The 12,129-nt window shown below is 43.2% G+C and overlaps 1 protein-coding gene across 5 annotated transcripts in view; it reads right to left on the bottom strand.

Annotated features, from left to right (window-relative positions):
- The window catches only part of REPS1 (RALBP1 associated Eps domain containing 1), an 86,437-nt gene extending 75,144 nt beyond the window's left edge, over positions 1–11,293 (bottom strand). For all 5 annotated transcript variants that reach the window (XM_077776077.1, XM_077776079.1, XM_077776081.1 and 2 more), the window contains exon 1: positions 11,186–11,293. In XM_077776077.1, coding sequence (XP_077632203.1) covers positions 11,186–11,278 — 93 coding nt within the window. In that variant the 5' untranslated portion in view covers positions 11,279–11,293. The remainder of the gene's footprint in view (positions 1–11,185) is intronic.
- Between the last annotated feature and the right edge of the window lie 836 nt (positions 11,294–12,129).

Raw genomic sequence — 12,129 nt, 5'->3', positions numbered from 1 at the left:
CCTCCTCCATGCCCATCCCCCCTCCTCCCACATCCATCAGTCCTGTTTTTGTCAGCATTCAAGAGTCTCTCATGGTTTGCCTCTCTCCCTTTCCCCCACCATTTCCCCCCTTCTTCTCCCCCTTGTTCCTCAGTTAAGTTCCTCCTAATCCTCCTATACATGCAAACATATGATATTTGTCCTTCTCTGCCTGACTTATTTCGCTCAGCATAACACCCTCAAGGTCCATCCATGTTGCTACACATGGCCAGATTTCATTGTTTCTCATTGCCATGGAGTATTCCATGGTATAGATAAACCACATCTTCTTGATCCATTCATCTGTTGATGGACACTTAGGCTCTTTCCATGTTTTAGCTATTGTGGAGAGTGCTGCTATGAACATTGGGGTACATGTGCTCCTATGCCTCAGCATTTCTGTATCCCTTGGGTAAATTCCTAGCAGTGCTATTGCTGGGTCATAGGGGAGTTCTATTGTTAGTTTCCTGAGGAACCTCCACACTGTTTTCCAGAGGGGCTGTACCAGTTTACATTCCCACCAACAGTGTAGGAGGGTGCCCGTTTCTCCACATCCTCGCCAGCATCTAGAGTTCTCTGATTTGCTCATTTTAGCCACTCTGACTGGCGTGAGGTGGTATCTCAGTGTGGTTTTGATTTGTATTTCCCTGATGAGGAGGGATGCTGAGCATCGTTTCATGTGTCTGTTGGCCATCTGGATGTCCTCTTTGGAGAAGTGTCTGTTCATATCTTCTGCCCATTTCTTCACTGGGTTGTTTGTTTTTCGGGCGTGTAGTTTGGTGAGTTCCTTATAGATTCTGGATATTAACCCTTTATCTGATATGTCATTTGCAACTATCTTCTCCCATTCCGTTGGTTGCCTATTAGTTTTGTGGGTTGTTTCCTTTCACGTGCTATTTAAATCTTTAGCCACCTAGGTGGCTCAGTCAATGGAAGCCTCTGACTCTTGATTTCAGTTCAGGTCCTGATCTCAGAGTGGTAAGATCGAGCCCTGTGACTGGCTCCATCCTGACCATGGAGCCTGCTTAGGATTCTGTCTCCCTCTCTCTCTATCCGTACCCTGTTCATGCATGTGTGTGTGTGCTCTCACTCTCAAAATAAAAAAAACTTTAAAACATTTATTTAAAATTTTAATCGGGGCACCTGGGTGGCTCAGTTGGTTGAGCGTCCGACTTCGGCTCAGGTCATGATCTCACGGTTCGTGGGTTCGAGCCCCACGTCGGGCTCTGTGCTGACAGCTTAGAGCCTGGAGCCTGTTTCAGATTCTGTGTCCCTCTCTCGCTCTGCTCCTTCCCTGCTCATTCTCTGTCTCTCTCATTCTCTCAAGGATAAATAAACATTAAAAATTAAAAAAAAAAATTTTAATCTCAGGGCACCTGGGTGGCTCAGTCAGTTGGGTGTCCGACTTCAGCTCAGTTCGTGATCTCACGTTTCGTGGGTTTGAGACCCGCATCAGGCTCTGTGCTGACAGCCAGCTCAGAGCCTGGAGCCTGTTTCAAATTCTGTCTCCCTCTCTCTCTGACGCTACCCTGCTCATGCTGTATCTCTGTGTCTCTCTCTCTCAGAAATATATAAAACATTAAAATTTTTTTTAAAAAAAGAAAAAAAACTATCACCTTAAAAAACTTTAATCTCTATTTTTTTTTTAATTTTAGAGAAAAAGTGTGCATGAGTGGGGAAGGGGGCAGAGGGAAAGAAAGAATCTTAAGCAGATGCAGGGATCATGATCTGGGCCAAAGAGCTGGATGTTCAACTGGTTGAGCCACCCAGGTGTCCATAAATCTTTAATAATTCTTAATAATATTTTGTAGTATAAAAATCTTGGTTCTTCTTTTTTTTTTAAATATTATTTATTTATTTTGAGAGAGAGAAAGAGAGAGAGTGCCCATGAGCAAGTGAGCATGATACGGAGGGGTAGAGAGAAAGAATGAGAATCCCAAGCAGGCTCCACACTGTCAGCACAGAGATCGATGCAGGACTAGAATTCACAAACCACGAGATCATGACCTGAGCTGAAACCAAGAGTCAGATGCTTTATTTTTATTTTAATTAATTAATTAACTTATTTATTTTGAGAAAGTACCCGTGCAAGCAGGGGAGAGGGGCAAAGAGAGAGAGTCCTGAGCAGGCTCTACACTCAGTTCAGCACAGAGCCCAACACGGGGCTCAATCCCACATCCCTGGGATCATGACCTGAGCTGAAATCAAGTTAGACACTCAACCTGCTAAGCCACCAAGGTGCCTCAAGATTTTATTTTTAAGTAATCTCTACATCCAAAGTGGGGCTTGGACTTACAACCCAAGGTCAAGAGCTGCATGCTCTACCAACTGAACTAGCCATGCACCTTATCCTTCGTTAAATTTATTCCCAAATATGTATTCTTTTTGATGCTACTGTAAGTAGATTTTTTTGCTTCTTTCAGATTCAGATTGTTCCCACTACTGTTAATTTTGCCTCAGTCTGTACAAAACATAGAAGCCGTTAGGCTAGAACATCATAATTTTCCTGCACTGAATCTATGTACCTACTTGCCTCTATATCCATATTCTTCCTTCTTCCCCCTTTCCAAAACTGAGGAAGGGATCCCTTTACTATTAAGACCATTCTCTGTGCAATCAGGATCCTGAACAATCTTGCTTTTTCAATACCTCCTTCATCTTCTTTTCTTCCCTTTTTAATCCTAATGACTAAAATCATGCTGCAGTATTTTTTATACTCAAAAAGGAAGGAAGGCAGACAGGCAGGCAGGCAGGCAGGCAGGCTTCCTTTATATCCTCATACACCTCCAGTTTCTTCCCCATGTCTATTTCCTTTCATCTGCAAACTTCTTTAAAAAGCTATCTATACACCCTATCTCTAATTCCTGGGCCATCAGGTACCTCTCAAGTCACTCAAATCTGGCTTCCACCTCTACCAGTCCATAAAATTGGCTCATCAAAGTTACTGATGACCTCTAGACTGCCAAACCCAACGACCATATTTCTGCCCACATCTTCTCAACTTCTTGGCCAAACTCAATATAGTTAACTATTTTTCTTTTCAAATGCTTGCACTGCTTGGCACCCATGGCATGACCCAATATACATTCCCAATTTCCTTACAACCACTCTGCCTGCCTCCTTAGCTTCCTTCGTAGCAGCCTTCCAGTTCACCCCACTTAGAAATGTACTGCATTCCTCAGGGTTCTATTTCTAGTCAGCTTTTTTCTTTCCTTGTTGTCTCTTCCTCCCTGATTTCATCTATCTTCATGGCTTTTAAGTGTCACTGATGATCTTCAAACTGACATCTGCAAGCCAAATATCCGCAGTGCCCTCGGGTAGAAGCCTACCTGACAATTTGACAGTATTCTAAGAGCCTTGGATTAACAAACCCAAAAAACTCCTGAATTCACCATTACCTTTCCACCCCCCCCAAACCCATTCCCCTCCCAACCATCCAATAATAGTGACTTCCAGCAACATCTCTGAGTTCTTCCTTCTCCTTTATGTTCCACATCCAATCCATTATCATGTCCTCTGATTTTCACCACCTCAAAACATCTCCGCTATGTCCACCCCTCCCCATCTCACTGCCACCACACTCACCTATGCCACAGTCATCTTCTGTCCGAGCTACTGCATATCCACTGGCCAATCTATTTGTTTGCTCTTCTCGCTACACAGCAGGAGAATCTTTAAAAAACAATATGGATGATGCTACTCCCTTCATAAAAAATTTTTCGTATTTTAAAATCCAACGTCCTTATCGCTGGGTAGAAGGCCCTGCAGCACGCGGTCCCTGCCACGCGCTGCCCCTGCCCATAGGGCTGCTTTTCATTTCCTCAAACCATTAGGTTCTTCCAACTCCAGGCCCTTCACACGCTTTCCCTCTATGTGAAACATCTCATTCTCGCTCCCTTATCTCCACCCACTTCTCCTCAGAGGAGCCTCCCCTTACAGCTAAGTAGGTCCCCAGACTCAGCAATGGTTCATTAACTACACAGTTCTTTTCCTTTTTAACATTAGCATAATCCATGCGGGCAAGAAAAATTTCTAATTTTCTACCTCTGTTATATATACACCTTGAATATAAATAGTAGCCATTAAGAAGTATTCATGAAAATATACAAAACCGACTTAAGATACACATTATGGTTAGCATTTCACAGGTCTGTCTGCTCCTCCTCAAAACTTTCTTGGGATACCTGGGTGGCTCAGTTGGTTAAGCATTCGACTTCGGCTCAGGTCATGATCTCACGGTTCATGGGTTCGAGCCCTGCATCAGGCTCTGTGCTGACAGCTAGCTCAGAGCCTGGAGCCCGCTTCAAGGTTCTGTGTCTCCCTCTCTCTCTGACCCTCCCCTGCTCACGCAGTCTCTATCTCTCTCTCAAAAATAAACAAAACATTAAAAAGAAAAGAACAACAAAAACAAAAACTTTCTGAACGCAGACGTCCGTAGGATGAGCCTAACTAACCTAGAGGAAGGCTAGCAACCTCAAATTGCATGCAAAATTTTGGGTAACTGTGTTTCCTAGGCAGATGTCTTGTATGTGCACCAGAATTTCAAAGGAATCCATAACCCAAGAGTTAGGAGATACGTGATCTAATAAATTCTGGCTTCATCAGTTAACAAGGTAGATTCAAATTCAGCATAAAGTCAAGTCTCAAAACAAAATGAAGAAAAGATATAGTATTTTTTTAAAGCCCTAAGTCCTATTTACCAAATTTCAATGAAACTTAAGTGTATGGTATGAATTTAAAAAAGGATTTCTGAGCCGAAGTTCTCATTATGTCCTGATTTTTATGTCATGCCTATATATACAACCCGTCAGATAGAAGATTCTCCTTCTTTTTTTAAATGTTTATTTTTGAGAGAGAGAAACTGAGTGCAATCAGGGAAGGGGCATAGAGAGGAGACACAGAATCTGAAGCAGGCTCCAGGCTCTGAGCTGTCAGTACAGACCCCGATGCAGGGCTCGAACTCATGAGCTGTGAGCTCATGATCTGAACTGAGACTTCGATCTGATCGGATGCCCAACCAACTTGAGCCACCCAGGCACCCCCACAGATTCTTTATGTAGAAGTAAAGGAGGGAAAAGATGAATGAAGATGCATCTATCACAGGAAAAGCTACAGAAAATGAAACTATGTGAGGCAAAAGATGATAAATGCCAAGTTTTATCACCCATTTCAAATTCTCACTGGCCAAATACTTGGGGGCCCTACAAACCTTTCAGCTGTTCCCTCTTGTATACATACTCACTTCAGCATTCCAGGCCGAGACTCTCCTCTTCAAATCTCCAAAACTTGTAAAAGAAATCAATTCCACTGTTAAAACAGTGAGCAACTAATTTCAAGACTGTGCACTATGTTAAGGGTGTGGCTGGGCAGAATGGCCATTTCGACACTCTTAACACGTTTCTTTGAAAAACCCAATCCAGCGGCACTGAGTCGGTTAAGCACTGGACCCTCGATTTCCAGCTCAGGTCATGATCTCACAGTCTGAGGCAGAGCCTCCTGGACGGGGACAGGGACAGGCTCCATGCTGGGGGGGGGAGACACCGCTTAAGATTCTCTCTCCTTCAGCCTCTTGAGCACAACCAAGCTCATGCTCTCTCAAAATAAATAAATAAACATTTAAAGAAAGAAAAGAAAAACCCAACCCCATCACTTCAGGCTGTGAGAGAGTCCAGACATTAAGTGATCTGTTCAAGGTCACAAGGCGGCTAAAGGCAGGCCTGGAACCTGCCTCCCATGTGCAGAGCTCCGCTGTATGCTCTTCTACAGGGCCATCAAAATGCTCAGCATGAGCTAAATGCTAAGTCTCTAACTCTGAGCTCTTCATTTAAAAGGAAAAAGAAAAGACTAAAACAACATGATATAGGAAAACTAAATTTAAAAAGTAAATAAGATACACAGAAAACCCTTAAGTGTCACTTCAGTTGCGAACAGTATGTTTTCAGCTGTGTATAGAAAAGTGTCTGATTAAGGCAAGATTGTTGTTGTAGTTTGTTGTAATTGTTTTAATGATTCAGAAACTACAAATAAAAAAGAAATCACTGCTCCAGAATAAAAAACCCGACACTTACTATACTAAGTTTATAACTTTCAATGAACAACTGAGGCTCTGATTCCTTACTTCAGTAGTATCACTTAATGAGTAAATCTTATTACTGAACAAATTTTAAGAAAACAGCAAACTGGAGACACCTGGGTGGCTCAGTCGGTTAAGCGTTTGACTTCAGCTCAGGCCATGATCTCACAGTTTGTGGGTTCGAGCCCCGCGTCGGGCTCTGTGCTGACAGCCAGCTCAGAGCCTGGAGCCTGCTTCAAATTCTGTGTCTCCCTGTCTCTCTCTGACCCTCCCCTGCTCACGCTGTCTCTCTCTCTCTCTCTCTCAGAAATAAAACATTAAAAAAAATGCAAAATGGTTTATGTGTCACTGCTGTCAATTTTACCCATTATATTAATGTTATTCAAATATTCTACCAAGATGTTGCTCAACACAAGTGATCTAAGAGATCTCTTAGCTTCATGAATAGGGATACACTGGTTAGAACCTTCAAGAAAAGAACCATCGGGACTAGGACCTTTTCTCAAACAATTACACACTCAAAATTTGTATGAGGTTTTAAAACATTTCCCAAAGTAGAGGCTTTAAGTAAAAGCTAAGAAAACATACTGATTAGTGTGGCAGCATACTTTCCCTAATTTTAAAAAAATAAAATAAAATAAATTATTTCTGGATCAGGTGATTTTTAAGTCAATGAACATTTTTTTGCTCAGCAAAGAACAAAATTCCTCATGATTATATCTTATGAACCAAAATGTTCTCCACCCAGTCCCGTTCCTCTCTGTTGCAGAGCATAATGCTATAAAGCTTTAGCTCATTCACCTTGTCTACTGACACACTGTCTCCAAAAACAAACCTTTCTTTAAAAAAAAATTTATTTATTTTAAGAGAGAGTGAGAGCTCCTAGGAGCAGGGGAGAGGCAGAGAGAAGGTGAGAGAGACTCTGAAGCAGGCTGAGTTTTCAGAGCAGGGCCCAACGAGGGGCTGAATCTCACAAACCACGAGATCGAGCCAAAACCAAGGGTGGGACGCTCAACCAACTGAGGCCACCCAGGCCCCCCCCCCCCCCAAAACAACCCTTTCATCTCAGAACAGGGCTGACGCTACTATTCCAAAACCGGTGCAATGAGATACTTGAAGATGTCTGCCAGCTGTAGGAACAGAAAATGTGTCTCTGTGTGCAAAGGACACCAACAACAAGAATCTTCCCACTTAAGTGGCTATGTCTAAACACATCATCCTACGTGAAACTATTCATCATGCAAAGAGGGAAATCCATACGTAATTCAAGTTCAAACAATCTTAAATCTCCACCCTTTAGGAGAACTACGAGCAAACCAATCACATGAACAAGTGAAAGTAAGAAGGAGCTGAAAGGTAGTAAGGAATAATGGTAAAGGAGAGATGCTTTATTCACTAACAAATTATTTAACTTCTCTGCCTATCAGGTTCCTGGTTAAGAAATAAAAATAATACACTCCACAGGGTTGTTGTAAGGATCAAATAGTTCTTGCATGAAAATGATTTGCCCAGTAAAAGGAACATAATAGGCACTCAATAAATGCCAGCTCCTTCCCCCTTCAGTTCTCAGCCTTCTGTTCTTTGTCTTCTGTACTCATTCTCCCAGATGACTCAGGCTTCTCATGACTTTTATTAACAAATGCTGAAAAGTACTACATCAATCAAAGCCCTGATGTGTACATGTATGCCCAGTGTAAGAAGCTGTCTGCCCCCTTTCCCCCAAAATACTTAGGTGAGAAAGGCAGAGAAGACACCCCAAATACCTGAATTTCACTGTAAGAACAAGCACTCAGTGTGGACAAATACCATGAGTTTCCAAATACCTCCTGGAGATTTCCACTGCCATCTCAAAATGCCAGAAGTCAAATTGACAGTATCTCTGACTTAAAACCAGACTTTCTTCCTGCCCCTTTTCTAGGTGGTGAATGAGTCCAACGAAGAAATCCTTGCTCTATTCTTCTCTCATCTAAGTGTCACCAGGGAACCCAGGCCCATCAGGTCCACCATCATAATTTCTACGTAGTTCTAGCCTCTCTTGCTGTTCCACGGTTACCACCAGCGTCCAAGCGAGGATCCTTCAGTCTCAGCACCACTGACCGACAGTTGGCACGGGATACGTCTCTGCTGTGGGGCTGTCCTATGCACTGTAAGATGTTTAGTAGCGTCACTGGCCTGTATCCCCTAGATGCTCAGAGAACTGCTCCTTCCCTACAAGTTATGACAACCAAAAATGTCTCCAGCCAGTGTCAAACACCACCCCCACCAGAGGTAAAATCATCCTCCCCAGTGTCCCCCCCCTACTCCTGCATTTGAGTACCGTGGCCCAGTTCCTCACCACTTCATACACGCAACAGAGAATGTGTTCCCAAATTCATCTCAGGCCTCTACCCCTCTAACTCCTACTGCACTGATCTCCTAAAGGCCTTGTAAAGCATGGCTTTTATGAGTCATTTCTCTTAAACTACAACTCCCTGTTACCTTCACAATTGGTTCAAAGCTCTCCACCCAGCCCTGATAATTTGGCCTCAATTAAACATTATCCAACAAAGCACCTCACATAGTGTCTACCCAGCAGCCCTTCAATAACACAGACCTGTTCATCCAGATCTGTTTCCTATTCTACAGCTGTCACCCCGGTTGAATGCCCATTACCCAGGACCCATCCCAGACCACTGCAGAGCCTCCTCCTCACCCCACCCCCCAACCCTCACCCAAGGTCAAAAATCCTGAGTCTCCACTGCTTACTGAAAGAAGAAATCTTCTGCCTTCTTTAGTGTCTTTCTCAATATGGTCTCTTTCTAACCTATGTTCCATTATCCCCCAAATATACTCCAACTTCAGCAAAACCTAAATCTGCTAGTTCTTGAAAAGGGTCCTACCCTTTCCTACTTTGGTCGTGGTTTTTCTCTGTCTCGAAGTCTCATCCATCCCACTGCCCTCCTCCATACTAATTTAACGTCTATGTCAAGTCACAAAGGCTCTCCTGATCATAACCTCCCCTGCACCTCTCTAGGCATTCACATGGGTGCTTCATAATATGCTCGTGCATCCCTGTAACTTACAAGGTCCTTGAGACATTCTTACTCCTCTTGTGACACCCTTCAAAGCCTAGCCCAGTTAAGTAACTCACTCAATATATTTGAGTTGACCCAAATGTTTCCCACTTAGAAAGTGACAAAGGACTGTTTTCAGCCAATCCCAAACTCTATTTAAGGAACTAAATTCATATTCCCCCTTTTTCTCACATTTTACATTTTAGGCCGATTTTTAAGTAAACTGCCAAGATATCCAGAATACTATTTCGTACATATTACTGTAAGAGCTCTGCTTCAGCAAGTTTCTACAGCTTCTGACTTGTAACTGAATCCTGAATATTTATGGTATTTAAGCCCTCTCTTTATACAAAAAGGCAATAGAAATTTCTTTTTGAATATTAATAAAATTGAGCAAAACACAAAAATAACTAGGATTAAACATATTTCAAGCAAAGGGTAATGCTAATTTGTCTATCCTAAAATAATACATTAAAAGTCCTGAAGTCTTCATGCACTATTAAAAATATGTTAGTTTAGGGGCAACTGGATGGCTCAGTTGGGCAAGCGTCCAACTTCAGCTCAGATCATGCATGATCTCACAGTTCATGAGTTTGAGCCCCATGTTGGGTTCTGTGCTGACAATTTTGGATTCTGTGTCTCCCTCTCTCTCTGCCCCTCCTCTGGTCACACTCTGTCTCTCTCAAAAATAAATAAAAGCATTTTAAAAAATTAAAAAATAAATATATATATGTGTCAGTTTTATTTCAGCTCCCCTTCCCCAAAAACATAAACCAAAACCGAACTTGTAAAGTTTCTCCTTAATTTCAGTTCCTAAATGACTTGAAAGTGTGTTTCGTTATTTCTACAGAAAGGGCAAATCATTATTGATCATGTTCTGGCCAGGGCTCTTTCTAAAAGTCTAACCCCAAAACCATAGGAGGGATTAGAGAACCCCACACTGGTACCACCATTCTTTTCAGCGGGGGTTGGCAAGCTACAGGCCCGTTCTGTACGCCCCTGAGCTAAGAATGGTTTTTACCTTCTTAAAGAATAGCAAAAACAAAAACAAAAAAAGAATAATATTCAATCATAAGGAGCCACCAAAGCCTAAAATATTCATTTTGTCCCTTTAGGTGAGCATGACGTTGAGACTCGTAGCTGCTGGTACCTAAGACAACCAAGTTTTCCTCCCAAGATTTTTTTAAAAAGCATTATGACACATACAAGACTATGCAAAAAGACAGAACTCCTTCAATTTACTCATAGTTAATGCACAGATCACCTTCTAAAACAGAGATCTTTGTGAGCATTTTTAGATTTCCAGAACTGTTAGAAGAAACCTGACTCTCATTCTTTAGATGAACACACTTACACTCCAAGGGTGTAAGTGCCTGGCCCAAAGTCACACTGCTAGTTAACAATAAAATGGGGTCAAAGACCCGGGCCTCAAACCTCCTGATTCAGTGCCCTCTGGGGTATAGACGACATTACACCTATGCATACGGCTCTAAGTTTCGGAGAGGTAGGTAAACTGGCCTGGATCATCACAAAGTTGAAAGCTTAAAAACCTGCTCCTGATACGCTGGGTAGACAGACTCTTACCAGCAGCTATGAATCATTAAACAGAGTAACAATAATGTTCGCCACATAAATTAGATAAGAACTTGTAGGAACCCTTCCATTTTAAAAACAGATGGGATAGAGAAAGCTTAAAATGTACTCTGCTTGCTCCTCTAGGGCTCAATCTAGGATCAGATTGAGACAAATATGCACGTTTGACTTCCAGCTGCTCAATACTCAGCTCCCAACTCAGATCCCTAAGTTCCACTAGATGTTACCGAATGTCCATCAAAAACTGCCCAGCACTACACCAGCCACACGTTGTACAGTTAATTACAAGTTCTTCCCATATCCACTTGCAAACTACCAGCTATAAACTCAAATGTTCGATCTCCCCAAGAATTCAGCTCCCTTAAGAAAACGGCTTCTTCGATTCCTACAAAACCCACTTTGTCGCGCCTGCTGGCTAATTCAAGAATTTAAGAAACATTTTACCTACACTGATAACTTTACTACTGTGCTGCACCCGGCGAGCTATGCTATGTATCAGGATCAGGATTCGAAGACAGGGTAACAATCCGAGATCCTTCATCTGAAGTTGCTCTTCCAGTTGTGAAAAATAATAGCTTTTGAGAGCAGGCGAGAAATACCGGACTTCGGTTCTTCGGCGATAACACCCAGCCCTNGCGCTCCAGACCCGGATGTGAGGCCGGGAGGAGAGAGCGCGAGAGGGAGAGAAACACCCACCGGGCTGGCTCGGCCGCTCCCGGGAGAGGGGGCCGCAGCTCCCCCTGGTGGCCGGAGCCCCGCGGCGGCGAGCCGCCCCCAGCCGCGGAGGGAGGAGCTGGGAGCCCCCGGGGACGCCGGGGCGAGGGGCCCACCGCACCCCGCTCTTTGGGACCTGGGGAACTTAGATAAAGGTTGCAGTTTAGATTGTTTCGAAGCTTCTGGCAAGAAAGGTTTCATAAACGTTGATTCAAAGGGGACCGTTGTTCAGGTTACTATGATTGTATATGTTGGTCCCTTTGTTGGTACCTTCTAGATGTCAGATGTTACTGAGGACGAATGCACTATTTCTGTGGCTCTGAAGAACTATGGAGATTCTGTCCATATGGGAACTTTCACAGTGACCCTAACACTGAGGCTTAACTCCCACTCTTGCTCCAAGCCATGCTTCCCTGAGAAACAAAATTTGCTGAATAGAGGGAAAAGCTGGCAAAGTTTTCTTCTAACGTACAAGGTCATTCTGGTCACGAGGAACTCAGTGCCATAAATGTATACCAACAACTCCGTAAACTCCTGTAGGCCCTGGGCCGACCTCAGGGGCACCTGCCGCTCCTAATTTTCTCCTTGACAAAACTCATGCCTTGTTCTGATCAGGATCTGCGTGAGCGAGGAGAGTCTTAAGCTACCTGGAGTAGATTATCTTAAGGGTTTATACTT

The sequence above is a fragment of the Crocuta crocuta genome, unplaced genomic scaffold, assembly GCF_008692635.1.
Source record: "Crocuta crocuta isolate KB4526 unplaced genomic scaffold, BGI_CrCroc_1.0 scaffold25, whole genome shotgun sequence".
Taxonomy (NCBI): Eukaryota; Metazoa; Chordata; class Mammalia; order Carnivora; family Hyaenidae; genus Crocuta; species Crocuta crocuta.
The sequence above is the reverse complement of the archived record's forward strand: the minus strand, read 5'-3'. Positions and strand labels throughout refer to the sequence as shown.